The sequence below is a fragment of the Vespa mandarinia genome, chromosome 16, assembly GCF_050613455.1.
Source record: "Vespa mandarinia isolate Hongniang chromosome 16, ASM5061345v1, whole genome shotgun sequence".
Lineage (NCBI taxonomy): Eukaryota > Metazoa > Arthropoda > Insecta > Hymenoptera > Vespidae > Vespa > Vespa mandarinia.
This window is the reverse complement of record NC_140825.1, coordinates 1,984,965-2,001,304: the sequence shown is the minus strand read 5'-3', so window position 1 is coordinate 2,001,304 and position 16,340 is coordinate 1,984,965. Positions and strand designations below refer to the sequence as shown.

The following is a 16,340-nucleotide window of genomic DNA, read 5'->3' as shown; positions in this document are numbered from 1 at the left end:
GTAATCATAAACATTCTATATGAAGCTCATTTAAATTGTTCTTGAACATAACGTTTTGAATATATGCTTGGCATAAAGAAATATTACGTTGGTCAAAAAATAATCTCGAAATTTTCAATATTTTTATAACTAAATAAACAATACTACTATCTGTTACTGAAAATTCGAACTTTAAATTCAAATGTAAAAAATAAATTAGTCTATTTGAAATATTCAAATGTGTATCAATGTTATTAATTATTTATTTATATATATAAAATACTGAAAATTGGTGACAATATTTATTGAAGAATCAAATAGAAAATAATCAATTAACATAATATGCATGTACTTTATTTTATTTATAAATTAATTCTCCTTGGAAGATTGAAATAAAAATTACAAAATATATTCCAAGTATATTTATTCAATATTTTCTAAATTGAAATTGATTGAAATTGTATATATGAAATATAATAGTATAACATAATATTTCCTCTGTAATTGATATCAAAATAAATACATATTACAGAAGCAAAGAAGTTCATGCAGTTTTCAGTAGAGTTATTTGTAAGAACTTATTGTTATGACTTGTAGATCCCAAGTTTTTATCATATATCAAAGATAATATATTTTTGTGATAATATATTTTTTTATAATAAAGTGTAGTCTATCACTACACTTTAATTTGGTATGAACTTTTATATTATGAATTTAAATACTTTTTAAATGTTAAATCTAATGTAATTCAACCATATTTATTTTATAAATGTAAACTTTGTTTAAAAATTTCAAAAGCAACATGTATAGCATATGGAGAAGATATTGTAAAAGAATATACTGCACAAAAATGGTTTAAAAAAATTTTCTTCTGTTGATGACTTAGATAAAGATTCACCCTCCTCAAAGGATGACTTTGTATCATTGATAATGGATAATTAAGTGTTGTTATAGAAAATAATTCAAATGAACAATTATATAAAACAATGAATACTCATAATTAAAAAACTAGAACACTTTCTTTTTTTAGTTATTTTAACACGATTATCATATGTCAAATATTTTTCTTACCATTCTTATCATAAACTGATACAATAATAATGAAAAATGTCTTTATATTATATTAGTTATTGTAAATATATTTTATTTCTTAACATATTTGTTGAGAGAAATTAAATTACACGGAGTCTTTTTTAAACACATTTTAATCATGTATTAAATATGTATTATAACATTGTAACTTATTTCATATAACACTGACTAAAAAAGTTTTCTAAAAGTAAGTAACTAGATAGTTCAATCAATTTAAACTTGCTCAAATAGTAATAATTCTCTTTACAAAGTACAACAGTCTTATTAGTATTAACAACTCTTATAACTTTTATTAATGCTGCAAAATAGCTTTAACATTTAGAATGAAATAGTTATTTATACATATATATAAATTTATAGATTTCCTTTAAAATATATAAATATATATATATATATATGATTTAATTTTTTGTGTGATCAATTAATTATAAATAATTTTACTACGTTATTATCTATATGAAATATAATATATAACATGATTAATGGATTTCAGATAGAAATTTTTTTGAAAAGTATTATATTCATTATTAATTTTATAAAAAAAATCTTAATCATTTATATAATAAATCAATATAATGTATTAATTCGATGTTGTATATTTAAACATAGCAAATATTCTCTTTTTACCTCATCTTCATTCTTAATAATTTAATTAGCACGGTCGAAAATAATAGTATATTAGTTGTCAATAAACTACATAAATATATATTTTATCCGTATACTTATATAAAAATAAAAATAATTGTTTAAAGCAATATTAACAATAAATCAGTGAAATTAAAACAACTAAATATATATATCAGTATATTAAGTAAATTAATAGAATAATATAGCCTACTGTAACATATATAGGTAGTATACTGTATAAATTGATTAATAATTAATTTTACTTCATATCCTTATTATACAAATAATAAAATTAAAGCTATTTTATAAGATATAATAATAGTCTCATTTTATCGTTCTATAATAGTTTATAATGTATAAAATCTTACATATATATATAGTCAATGTTTGACATTCACATATTAGTCTGTATCAAATATTGCACAGACAATTTTATTTTATATAAATTTATAAGATATTCAAATTATTAAATAACATTCAACTCCAAACATCACTAGAATAACGTTTTTGCGAATCCATTTTCTTAATATATGCTGCTGCTTCTTTATCTGACATATTTCCTTTTTCCATTACAACTTTTAGTAATATATTATGTACATCACGAGCCATATTCCTAGCATCACTGTAAACAAATAAATTTGCAGATATTTATGAAGCAAAATTTAATAATTTAAGAAAAAAAATTTGAGGAGAAATAGATAAAAATATACCAAATTTTAATTTATACTAACCCACAGACGTATATATGACCATTTTGTTCACCAATGACTCTCCATATTTCTTCTTTATTATTTTCAAGTAAATGTGTTACATATACTTTCTGAGGTTGATCTCTGCTAAATGCAATATGCAATTTTAACATGCCGCTGTTTACGTATTCTTCTAATTCTTCTCTATACAAATAATCTTCGTTCTTCTTTCTGCATCCAAAATATAAAATCGTATCACCGACTTCTTTACCTTCTTTTTTAGCTAAGTCTCGTTCTTGTATAAAACCTCTAAATGGTGCTAAACCAGTTCCAGGTCCAATCATAATAATTGGGGTAGTCAATCGTGTTGGTAAACGAAATTGTGATTTTCGTACAAATATAGGAACAAGGCAAGGTGGGTTCGAAGGATGTTTTTCTTTTAACCAACTGGTTGTTACACCTTTATTAATTCTACCTGTTAGTGTTTTATATTCCACGACAACTGCAGTAATATGTATTGAATTTGGATGAAGCTAAAAAAAAAGGAATAAAGTATTTAAATATATTTAAATATATTTAAATATATTTTAATATAGTATATTTATTTTAATATAAGTATATATATTTTAATATAGTATATATATTTTAATATTTATTTTAATATAATATATTTATATAGTAAAAAAGTCATATTATACAGATATAAGAAAAAATGACTATCATTTAGGTTAAAAAAATACTTAAACATACCTTCGGCGATGAAGAAATAGAATAATAACGACATTGTAATCGTGGTAAAATTTCACATAAATGATCCAAAGCTGGTTTCACACTAGGGATGTCTTCTAAGATGTGTACAATATTTCTGTTTTCTTGTACTATCCATTGCTGATAAGCAGCTTTACCTTCAGCACTAGTAGAAGCCATCAATTTTAATTTCTCTTTATCAATTGGATCACTAGCATATTCTGATAACTCTTTTAAAATATGAGTTCTTGGATTACCAGTTATATCCAAATAATGAGTTAAAGCAGTTCTATATGTACAAGGACATGGAAATGGATGCTTTTTAGTGGATTCCTCTGAAATTGTAAATTTATAAAATTAATATAAAATTCTATATTATATTCATTAGATATAATTATTTCTTATATAAAACATACCATCTGTATTAGTAAGAGTGAATACAGTATCTAAATCAATACCACATTTTTCGCCAATTTTATTTACCAACTCTGCACTGTTAACAGGATATACAGCTAAATGATCGCCAGATTCATAACGCATTTTAGATGTTTCTATATCAAACTCAATATGCATACAAGATCTATCAGATGTTGGACCATGTAATTCTTTGTTGACTTTGATTGGTGCCAAGAAAGGATTTTTAGCATCATATGGTCTGTACAAAAGCAAACATAAATACTTATAAATTTTATTAAACTCATTAAGTTGCAAATTATACTATTATTAAAAAAAGAAAAAAAATCATTGATATATATATATATATAAAACTATCATTTATAAAATACCATCTTTGTATGAATAGGATCTTACGGTCTTTGATTTTTAAAAGAATGAAAACGTGCTATTTCTCCAGTATAAATACATTCAGGCAGAATATCAACATGTTCCGTCAATTTATATTGTCTAATACTGACATCTTCTCCTGTACCTTCAATACCAAAGAATTCACAGACAGCTGGCCAAAATTTGTCCTTCCAAGTAATAAAATCATCTTCTATACTGTAATAAAAATTAATATAATTTTTTAATTAATATAATATTTATAAACATAATTATGTTATAAATGAATCAATAATTATTTTCTTACTTGGCATCATCATCACCTAATCCCAAATCAAAAACACGGGTAGCACCTAATTGTTCCAATCTATGATCAACATATATAGCTACCTCATTGTAATGTTCATAAGTTTTGTTTCCAAGTCCGAATACCTATATAAAATGAAAGAATATTTTACACTTACTTAATATTCAGGAACTTAATTACAGGAATTTAATATTCCTGACCTTAAAATAATTTAAATATAAATGTGAATACCCTAACTTCCGGTTTACGATATAATATTAAGGAATGACACAACGTGGCGCTGTACCAATGAACAAATGTATTCATTAACCGACCAAAATATTTTAACTTCATGTCCTCGATATTGTATAGTAGTTGTGTGAAAATTTATTAAATGTAGGTATGAGATATTACAATTCTCATTTTATTACAGCATTATTTTAATTAATTTATTTTTGAACTTGCAAAATTAATAGATCACTTACGAACATAAAAATGTATATATCAAACGTGTGCATGTATAACTATACTAAGTGCTTATGTAACTTAAATGGACATGTTGAATAATATTGAAGATATTATGTAAGTATATGAGCTGTTCACTGTGTGCTTCTAATTCGTTTTAACCTAATGGATATCTCTATGATTGGTCCGGTTAGTATAAATATAAAGGTTATATCAGCAATGTTAAAGTTAGAAGAAATGACGTAATTTCCGGATAGAAATATTAGTTGGCACTGCGATCGTATTAAGAGATATATTGTTCGAAAATTTAATAATTTCTCATTGTCAAGTAATGTAAATATACATATTATGATCTATAATTTTATCAAATTCTATTTAGTATATATACCTTTGTTAAAGAATGTCTTTATATATTATATGTAAATTAAAGTTTCTTGAAAGTATATTACATCTATAACAAGTAGTATATTACATTTATAACAGTACTTACTGAATAATTTAGGCCTGTAAGATCTGGATCTCCATTCTTTAGCCAATCAACAAATTCCATTGCATTATCTGTAGGATCACCTTCTCCATACGTGGCTAAACAAAATACTGCTAAGCTATTTTTAATTTTTTTCATATGCGTTAATTCTTCCTATTAAGATAATTAAAAGATAATAAACATCATAGTATGTGTAGTTTAATTTCTGAATTCTGTGAATTATATGATTCATCGTTTACCATCTCACATTCCTCTGGATCTGCAACCATACCCTTCAATTTATATCGGATACCTTCCTTGGCTAATCTGCCTGCAAATTCTTCACCGGTTCCAGTTTGACTACCGTAAAATACAACTAAACTTCGACCAGAAGATATTAATTTTTTTATAAAAGAATTTTCTGATGGTGTTAATGATGTAAATGATGTCGGTCTTAAAAAAAAGAAAAAAAAGTAGTTCCATTATAAGAATTTTTATAGAAATATTAAAATTTGATAAATATAATAATTACTGAATGGAATATGATTTAGTAGTAAATGTAGTATCTTCTTGCTTATTTCTGCGCATAAGCCACCATATGGCTACCAAAAGTAGAGTTCCAAGTAGAAGGAAATCTAAAGTACTATAAGAAGACTCGTCAACAGTCTCCATTCTGTTCTCATTTTCTATAACTGGAGACCCAGCCATCCTTACTGCTTTTGGTTGTGATGCGTCTACAATCTATAATCAAAATATAATATTATTAGATTGCATTAATAACATTAATACACGAGTTATATTATTTATTTTACTCATGTTGTCAATAAGTATTATATCAAGAAAATGCTTCTGGCATACTAAAATTATAAAAACATGCACAGACTACTAATTATTATCCATTATATAAGCATTAAACTGTAGAATAGATTATAAGAAAAGAAATATCATTTCATCATTCTCACTTTTGATTATAATAACGAAAAATATATAAACGAAAAGAATTTTCGACATTTCATTACCTTCGCCACTATAAATTAAATCTCAAATATGATTTTAGATTGATAAGACAAAAGTATTAACGTTGGACTTAGTTTCACGTATAACGAAAATTACAATTTAAATTATTAATTGTGTCAATTGTCAGGTACTGAGGATAACTAGAAATTATATTTATTTCTATTATTATTTATCTCAACCTTTTTTTCTTCGATTTCGGATAGAACTTTGTGATTCAATAGATTCGTTTAATTGTCAAGTGAAGAATACTTAGAAAAACGAAGAGAGAAAATAATATATAATTACTATCGAAATGTCGCGTATTACATTCGCAATTAGATTTTATTACGTAAGATATAAGATCGATAAAGTACTAACAAGTTAACGGACTTATTATTTAAAATGAGGACTAGGAAATGATACATCTACTTATACATGATATAATACTTTCGATTGTTATTCACAAAATAGCAATATCATCTTTTCTACAATATTGTCATTTTTTAAATTCGTGCGCGATTCTTCCACGTTTTGACATAACCTGTAATTTTTTTTAACAATTAACTGTAACGTTATCAGAAGTTCATTCTTAAATTCATTATACAACATATTATACAAACAATCGTTTAATGTGGAACATTATACGGAGAACAATAAGATCGTTACGTTATTTATCACATGAATTATACACTATACGAGTGGTATGTAATAATGTATCGTGAAAAAATCATTTGTTATTGAAATATTAGAAATACCATAAACAATCGATTTTAATCTTTATCTGGCAATGAATAACTACGGAATTAGTATTCAAGTAATATATGATATTACGTATCACGATGACTAATAGAAATGATAATTATATAACAAAATATATCTTAATAATTCGTTGAATTTTTAATAATTATTTTTTGTACGTAATAATAAACGACAAAGTTTAGGATAATTCACACATAAATATATTAATTTTATAATATTTACGTTCTATTTATTGATAATATTGAATTTTGTGATTTCGAAAACACATATTGCATATCAATAATAAATTTAGAGATTAAAACTTTTTATTCGTGAACGAGTAAACGTTTTCAATGTATGAATAATCGTATTTGTTAATTTTAGTGATTTGATATATTTAACAAGTTAATACCAGTTTCATCAAATCGTAAAAAAAAAAAAAAAAAAATAAAAAAATAAAAAAAACATTCGAACGAAAACAAGAATGCTTTTCATTTCTTCTTAGAGTATTATCGGTAATATTTTAATGTTTATTACGAATTCAATAAATTGTTTCAATTTAAACAAATAAATTCTTTATACTTTTTAGACTCTTTCTAAGCTTTATCAATAAGTATATGAAGATTGAAGTGTACAATGATATCAAAAGATAACGAAAAATCAATGATAACATTTTTATAAATAAAAATTACAATTATGAAAATTCTTCTATTATATTTACTGGCACTGTTATTTTTATTACCAATACAATTTACATTTTCTTTTTTTTCCTCAATAGCTTTAAATAAATTTCACTCTTATCGTAGCGTTAACTATTCATTGACATAATAATATAGTTACAAAAAAAAACAAAAAAAAAAAAAAAAAGAAAAAATATCCAATGTATCAAAGGTAAAATATAAAAATATTAGAGAATAAAATGTATTTTGATCATTTTAGCATTTGCAAAAAGTACAGTCCTTGAATATTAAATGTTTTTGTTTTTTATGAATAATCGATCGTTAGATCGTTTGAAATTTTGTAGGTAAAAACTTTTATACCACAAGACGTATTATTTATAGATATATAAATTCGATAATGTGATCACACTTGTTTGAATATGTGATGCCATGACATATATTTGTGATCAAGGGTGAGAATTTTCAAATAGATGCTGTTGCAATTATCTTAATACAAAATATATTCATTTCTTACCGGTAAATCCATTTCGTGATAACAAATTAACTGAGAAACCGTTGATAAGCGATTTATCGTCGTAGAAAATCAACGTTTATTCTATTGACGGTTATAATAGGCGAATTGTTATGTAAATAAAGATGAAAACGATGCAACGTATCGCGCAATACTGACGGAAAATCGACGATTTCCGCTAGTCCAAATCATGACAATTCGTGCTTTGACGCATGCGCGTATGCAAATCTTTCCTCTTTACTCTCTCTCTCTCTCCCTCCCCTCCTCTCTCTTTCTTTTTCCTTTCTTAACTGCCTCAAAGTGATATTGTATGTAATGGCAAAAGTTTTACAAATAAACAAGTCATTTCCTATGTAGTCGCTACCGTCATAAGTTTTATCTTATAATGCTAGGCTTTTCTAACATGAAAGTTATGCTTTTACTATAGCTGAACGTATATATATATATATATTTTTTTTTTTTTTGCTGTGTCATATAAGTAGGTAGTATAATTACACTTACTGAACGAGATAAATTATAAAACGATGAGATATCGTTTCTCAGTAAAATTTTTTTTTTTTTTTTTTTTTTTTTTTTATAAAGATGTCACGAAGATTACAATGTCCTATTAAGGACTTGAGATTGATATTATCTGAATAATGGGAACTATTTATATATATATATATATATATTATCTTCTTTTCGCTTTTTTTTTCATTTTTGTTTCTTTTTATAAGATCTTTAGATTATCAAAGCGGATTATAAGTAATATGACAGCAATACAAATGTATTAGAACAATGATACGCGACGTGAGTTTATTATAAGAATATTGTGAAATATTTTGCAATATTCTCTTATAAAAAAGAAGATAATTTTCGATTGATTTTATATCTATAACATAGTAAATAAACGCTATCTCTGTGTCGATAAAAAAAAGAAAAAAAAAAAATTCGAGATCAATAATTGGAATCAAGCTGAAATCGATCTATAATTTATGTTAATAATTGACAAAAATTTTTATTTATTTGTAATGTACAATAGTAATGGTTTACCATAAATATTTTATTTTATATATTTTTTTATAAAATATATAATATTTATGATAAAATATATTACATATATATATTTATTTTATTTTGTTTATCTGCACAAATATACCTTTTGGTATTAGATTTACGACTTTTTTTAATCTTACTTTTTTTTTTAAATAAATAATCATTAGCTAGTAGAATATACAACTTGATTTCGTAATGGCAGGGAAATTCCCCTTCCATTTATTTTATATTATCTCTCTATTTGAAGTATTTATACATATGGTAGGTGTATCGTATCTTCATACGAAGAAGTAGATAACTTTTTTGGTTTTTAGTAGAAGAATGATTTTCAATTTCCTATCTCCGTAATAATCACGCGCAATATAAAAGCAACATTAATATGAGCTGAAAACATTTCAGTTCATTAGTTCGCATTTTATAATTTTAATCATTAATTTTTCTGAAAGAGATATTGGATTGGTTGGCCAATAATATGGAATTTTTTCCGTAAAAAATAATTGCTAAGATAATATATACAAATTATTTTATTAAAAAATCGTATGTTATTCGATTCGGTCTATAAGTAATGTCGAAATTTTTAACAGAAATTATTAATATTATTTATTTAAATGTGCAACAATAAAAATATGCACATTAAATATACCTAATATCTCGTGTACAATATTTCTTTTTTATTTTGAATAATATTTATCGATCATTGATAATAATCGTAAGGTAAAATCGTATAAGCTGCGTTACTTTTTTTTTCTCTTTTTTTTTAAGCGAAATCGATAACGAACAAATAAAATTTCATTCTTATTAAGAAATACGAAATTTCAAGTAGTATAACTTGTGTCATTAATGCATATTCGTCTAAATAAAAAAAAAGTCGATTTTTCGGTCGAATCATTAACGCGTCTAGTAAAAAAAAAAAATCAAATATTAATTTAACGACGAAAGTGAAAATCTTATATTTTTTCGATATAATGAAAGCGACAGAATGAGAACTATGTTGAAAAAGATTATAAAAATCTGCATTATTATCAAGTTTCATTAGACAATAATGAATATAAATTCATATGTAAATTTACACAAGAGAGATAAAAATTCAAATGTGTGTGTATATATATATATGTTTGTATGTATGTTCTTACGTCAAACGATAAAAATTTACAGATCAATTCATTAAATTAGGAATATTTTTTATCATTCCATCCATTTTATCCATTTTGTCTTTATTCTTTGTGATTGTCTTCCATTTGTTTTACGATATGACCGCATAAACTTTCCATATGTTCTTAAAATAGAGAAGCGTGCAAAAGATATTTTTATATTTGAAACTATTTGAAATATCCAAAAATCTTTTTGTGAATACGCATGTATATGTGTGTGTGTGTGTGTGTGTGTGTGTGTGTGCGCGCGCGCGCGCGCGTGTGTGTGTGTGCGTGCGTGTGCGCGCGCGTGTGTATGTGTTTCTATCCACTCAATTGTCCATAAAAAATTTTTTTAAATAATTGATATTAAAACAGATTCTTTTTTATAGTCTTTCATTTTTTTCTAATCATACTTTTTTATTTAAAGTGATTAGGTAATCAACAAATTTATATCATTGATTTCGTCCATGTGGAAGAGAGCGAATTCATTTTAATTGAGAATTCGTCTTTTTATTATCTACAATATTACGATAACAAAAATATGTCAACCTAAACAAAAAAAGAAAAAAAACTCGATGATTATAAAATCTCGATGAAAATGTCATATTAACCAGAATGTTATATTCTATGAATTTAAAATGGAAAATTTATGCGAATCAACTTGTATATTAATAATAGTACAGATAGAAAAGTTGCTTATTATTAATGACAAATATATCTATATACATATATACATATCACAATGAATGATATAACAAAAGAATATGAAGTATAATAGTTTTTATTTACCAATGCTAAGAAATTTCTCTAGAAAACAATTATAAATTAGATTTTAAATAGATATGTATGGCGTTTGATAAAATTATAGTATTTATAATAAATTTCTCGTAAATGATTTGATTAACATACACATATAGAGTTTATATAAATCTTGCAACTTTTATTTGAAATATTTTTTTATAAAATCAATAAGATTTGGAGACATTTAGCTATATTATTTAAAATGAGACACCCGTTATATATAATATATATAATAAAGAAAAGTATTTTAAAGGAAATGATTAACTTATTAATGAAATTTATAAATACGGTAAAAATATCATTTGTAATTACATCATTGATTACATTGTAGATCATTCACAGAAAGTTCACTAACTGATGTAATTCTATTAATCGCTATGCTTATCTATTTAAAGTCTAATCTACAATTGTTTTTTAGAGAAATTTTTTAATAGCGATAAATCATAAATTTGTTGTTTTCATTCTTTTGTTCACTGTTATATCGAGGTCATTAGGAGTAGCCAAGGAAAAATGTTTTTTTGTTTTGTTGCTAAAATGGCTTCCGAAATAGTACTGAAACTTCTTAACGCTTAATTGGAAATTATTTAAATTCTTGTAAAAAAAAAAAAAAAGAAAAAAATACAACAACAACCTAATCAAACAAGAAAGAACAAATTGATCTCAAAGCCATGAACAATATTCTATCGAGCTGAAAAAAAGATATACAATAATCAGTATGCATCATTTCACGAATTAGTATATATAAAAATTAAGGGATAATCATTTAGGCATCAATCATTTTCTCAAATTATGTAAGTTACTATGATTTTTTCTTTTTCTGACTATGACATGAAAACTTTTTGGATAAATTACAAATTAACCCTTAGTGATCGAATATATATAATATATATATATATGTAATAGATTTAGAGAAAATTTTTATATATATAAATTATTAACCGTTAAGAATTAAACGTAAATGAAATCAATATTCTTTTTTTATATTTTAAATCGAAACATTTTAATGCATAAAAAAATGCTTTTCATATACGTGTCTCAATTAAATAATTTTATATAGAACAATATAAGGAATTTCCTCTTTGCAACTTACGTAATTACTTATGTAAATTATCTACGTAATCTATATGAATAAGAATTGGCCATAAATCTCAATTGTATTATTGAAGACGTTACGTGACAAAAAAGGAGTCATCATGTCAGGACCTCCGGGACACAATAATAACGATTTTCGGTCGATAAAATATTGTAAAGTAAGCAAAATTTGACCTTACTTCGTGATCTTCTTTCATATTTATTTTGATAATATGGTTCAGATAGAAAAACTCATTGATTATCCTAAGTTGTTTCAAATTATAAGCTTAGGAAGTTTACCGGATTTTGTTTGCATTTCTATTATTTAATATTTAAAATATTTCAATATATTTTTTCTTACATCAAATATTCATCATTTTTATGCGCGATAATATACTATTATATTATTTGATGCTGAACAAATTATATAACTAAATCCAAAAGTATATAGTTTAATAATAAAATTACAAAGTAATGAAAACAAATTAGCTTACAATACTTATATTGTATTGAATCATGCGATGATGAAAAATTTCAGAATGGGAAAATGGAGGAAGGCGGAAGGGTCAAAGTTCGACAGACAAATGCTAATGGCAATGACAATGAAGAAATGAGAAAATGGCCGGCATTGTGTGACGCGAATCCGTATATAGTGGATCTTTTGAATAATCTTTTCAAAAAGAAAGAAACAATCAATGAATCATCACCAACTACTTAAAATTCGGATTAACGATTTTTTAAAGCTATTATTATAAGCTTTTAAATGTCATTAAAATAATCAGTGAAAATAAATCATACACAAATTACTTCCGTTTTGCTTTAAATATAATTTCTTACAAGTTTAATTTTTTACAAATATATAAATTGTCTAAAATCAATGCTTTTATTTATATATATATGTAATGACAAAAAGGATATATATATATATATATATATATATTATTTTTATCACTCTTTTATAAATGGAAATATAATGAAATGTACAAAAGAATAGCGTTACATTAGCATAAATATACTAAGGTGATTTTTAAATTTTGCTCTTACTTAATTTTATCTTTTATTTCAAATACATAATTCAGAAAAAAAGTAAGACCCAACTATTGGTTAACTTCGGGACAAATAGTTTTCGCCGGGAACAAGTCTCCGACAGATAAATAAATATTAATAGACTAAAATAAATGTTACTTTAATATGTATGTGAATAAAATTTGCTTTCAAGGACGAAGATTGTATTTATTGGCTTTTTTTTTCTTTCTGACAATAAAAACTTGTAAGATACACAGAATAATATTGAAAAAACTCAAATGAATCAACGAATAATATTGAAAAAACTGAAACGAATCAACGAATAAAAATTGATTCGAAGAATAAAAAAAATTAATTTTGACTACTAATAAAATATGTACTCTTTTTTCTCTCTCTCTCTCTCCCTCCTTCTTTTGTCTACCTCACTTTTATTTATTTTTATCTATTATTTTATCTTTATCATTTCATCCATTTCTTTCTACTTTACTCGCGTTCTTTCTCTCTCTCTCTCTCTCTCTCTCTCTCTCTCTCTCTCTCTCTTCCTTCCTCCTCTTCTCTCTCTCTGTCTATCATCTTGTTCAGACAATCACCACCTGTTGGAATGCATTATGTTGAATTTACTTACGAAAGAAATAATTCGATTTCCCCGATCGATGTTGATTTTTGGTAAATTGCTTCTCTTTCTTGATTTTCACAAAATAATCGATCACCATGTGACTTTCCTCTTCTTTCCTCTGATTTTTCCTTTTTTTTTTCTTTTTTTGTTTTTTTTCCCCTTTTTCTCTTTAGAAACGACACTGTACCAAAGAAACACTGTTAGTTCAAAATTCGAACGGTTAACGAGTTTGCGAATTACGTACGAAAGGACAATGTACGAATAACGTGATGCTGAATAACTCTTGTTTGAAGTTGATTTAATGATGGATCTTCTATGAAAAATTTGATCACGATTCAATTGACTGACCTATTGAAATTATTACTTTTTAAGATTGGAAAACTAGACCGATAATAGTTAGTATGGTATTATTGTCTGTCTATCTATATGCGTGCGTCCGAAGGAGAATATATAACAGGAGGCAAAAGAAAAGAATTTCAGTTGCGATGAATTACGATCGACAATGATGGCAAATCGAGTGTCACGGTCGGAAGGTTGCCGAAGGTTGCCGAGCGTCTGGTTCTTACTTTCGAGATACTGAATTTACAAGCTGACACACAACACAAAATTTTAAGCTCGCTTCACTTGTGCGTTTTGAAGTTTTTCGTAAATGATAAACGATCCCATTAGTTCTTTCTTCCTCTTTTTCTTCATGAAGATGGGAAGAAGAAGCAATACTGGTTCGGTTTAGTTCGGTTTTTACACTCGGCAGTTCGTCTTGGAAATTACCGGAAGTAACAATCTGCATGAACGCGCGCGCTTTATTTGAAATTTATCGAATAATTTCATGTAGAAATATCTTTCATTTAATTTTATTATTAAATCGTATCAACTTACATATATAATAGTTTGTAACATTTTATAATGTATTTCGTCAATCTTTTGTAATTCATTGAAATCGATATATTTATTTATATGGAACAATCAAAACATTTCGATACAATGTTTTTCTTTTTTTCTTTGTTTTCCATAGATTTATTTTTCAATGCTACGAAAGAAAAATATTGAAGTACGGCATTAAGTCAAATGATGGAAATTAATGATAAATGGGCCGTTAAGGCTGTGAAAATATAACCTACTTATTAGATCCGAGCCGATATTCATTGGTATTGTTTTATTAATTTCCAATTCTCGTAAAACCATCGCATTAAAACATAAACCAGCGACCCTTGCAAATAATTCTGCCACACCGTCTCCCGTTCTTGCTGAAACTGTCCAATATTCGGCTCTCATTCGTTTTGCCACATCTATTGCTCGATTTTCGATTATTTCGTATACTTGATTCGACTGAAAAGATAATCGAAATATAGTTTGATTTTTTTCAAGTATAAATTAACATATACATGTTCTTAAATTAAATTTATACTATTTTCTTACCAGTAAATCTCTTTTTGTACCAATTAAAAAAACATGACAAGGATTAGTGTTGCTTTTATATGCTTCCGTTAACCATTGTTGACAATGTGCCAAAGTCATTAAATTTCCCACATCAAAGACTATTATTATCGCTATATTAATGTAAATGAATTGAATTATTTTCGCGATGATAAATTAGGAACCCTTAAATAAAATTATTGTTTATAAAAAAATGTTACCATTAGCCGCTCTATAATAAGAAGCAGCGATACATTTAAAACGCTCTTGTCCAGCCGTATCCCATCTGAAAATATAACTATGTTTCTACAGCACAATATTTTGTAATTGTTTCACAGGGAAAGTTTGTAAGTACTTCGAAGATCAACTTACATCTGCAAGTGAAATGGTACGCCAAGAAGATCGAACCTTTCGACTTCGAAATCTACTCCGATAGTCGCCTTATAGTTATTATCAAAGAGTTTATGACAAAATCTTAAAGACGAAGACAGAATCTTTATATCATTTAAATTAATAAAAATGTTTAAATAATTTCATTTAAATTATACCGATTTACTAATGACGTCTTTCCGACTGCTACGTCTCCAATGACAATTACTTTCGATATTCGAAGAGTAAGAGATTTTTCTGCACAGGTTCGTTTAACGACATCATCAAAATCTCTTTCGCAATAAGGAGTTATCGCTGAAGAAAATGGGGGTGGCCATTTTTTAATCTGCCGATAATTATATAATTTTATGTAAGTATATAAATTAAATAAATATAATAAAGCATACCTGTCGTTCCTCATGAGCGTTAGTTTTCATTATTTTAAATACGGCAGAACGTGTTTCTAACATCGTGTTCAATAAAATATATTAAATTGACTTTCACTGGATTTATAAAATAATTAACTTGTCAGTTAACAATGAAAACGTTCTTTTTTTTAACGATATATTATTACATTATATATATATTAAAATATATAATATATCATACGATATATTTATACGTTTACGAGAAATAGTAACACTTCTGATCATCCAAGGATCTTAAAGAGTACTGCGCTAAAACATAAACATTGGTTGCTGTGACAGGTGTTTCCTCTATCGTACTTGGGTGTACATTAGTATCGTAGCATTAATAGTATCGTAATATATTCTTAGAATTAATAAGTTGATCAAAAAAAAAAAGGCCAAACATAACATGT

The 16,340-nt window shown here is 25.6% G+C and overlaps 2 protein-coding genes and 1 long non-coding RNA gene across 5 annotated transcripts; 1 reads left to right on the top strand and 2 right to left on the bottom strand.

Moving 5' to 3' along the window:
* Positions 1 to 1,753: 1,753 nt before the first annotated feature.
* Cpr (Cytochrome P450 reductase) lies at positions 1,754 to 13,890 on the bottom strand. 2 transcript variants are annotated; one of them, XM_035867616.2, is made up of 10 exons: positions 13,748 to 13,890; positions 5,664 to 5,872; positions 5,392 to 5,584; positions 5,156 to 5,305; positions 4,222 to 4,346; positions 3,945 to 4,133; positions 3,551 to 3,789; positions 3,138 to 3,469; positions 2,430 to 2,920; positions 1,754 to 2,320 (listed from the first exon to the last, which is right to left on the bottom strand). In XM_035867616.2, the coding sequence occupies exons 2-10, from the start codon at positions 5,837 to 5,839 to the stop codon at positions 2,176 to 2,178; spliced, it is 2,040 nt and encodes a 679-aa protein (XP_035723509.1). In that variant the 5' UTR covers positions 5,840 to 5,872; positions 13,748 to 13,890; the 3' UTR covers positions 1,754 to 2,175. The 2 variants fall into 2 exon arrangements, with proteins under 2 accessions (XP_035723509.1, XP_035723508.1); XM_035867615.2 differs by lacking the exon at positions 13,748 to 13,890 and adding an exon at positions 8,060 to 8,228.
* LOC118442254 (uncharacterized) lies at positions 11,802 to 12,902 on the top strand. The gene is made up of 3 exons (XR_014983058.1): positions 11,802 to 11,816; positions 12,192 to 12,275; positions 12,635 to 12,902. It is a non-coding gene; the product is annotated as an uncharacterized LOC118442254 (long non-coding RNA).
* Positions 13,783 to 16,099, bottom strand: LOC118442253 (ras-related protein Rab-34). 2 transcript variants are annotated; one of them, XM_085661764.1, is made up of 9 exons: positions 15,928 to 16,099; positions 15,700 to 15,866; positions 15,524 to 15,625; positions 15,373 to 15,437; positions 15,155 to 15,285; positions 14,857 to 15,064; positions 14,615 to 14,765; positions 13,983 to 14,519; positions 13,783 to 13,919 (listed from the first exon to the last, which is right to left on the bottom strand). In XM_085661764.1, the coding sequence occupies exons 1-7, from the start codon at positions 15,988 to 15,990 to the stop codon at positions 14,689 to 14,691; spliced, it is 813 nt and encodes a 270-aa protein (XP_085517890.1). In that variant the 5' UTR covers positions 15,991 to 16,099; the 3' UTR covers positions 13,783 to 13,919; positions 13,983 to 14,519; positions 14,615 to 14,688. The 2 variants fall into 2 exon arrangements, with proteins under 2 accessions (XP_085517890.1, XP_085517889.1); XM_085661763.1 differs by having other exon boundaries at positions 13,983 to 14,765.
* Positions 16,100 to 16,340: the final 241 nt, after the last annotated feature.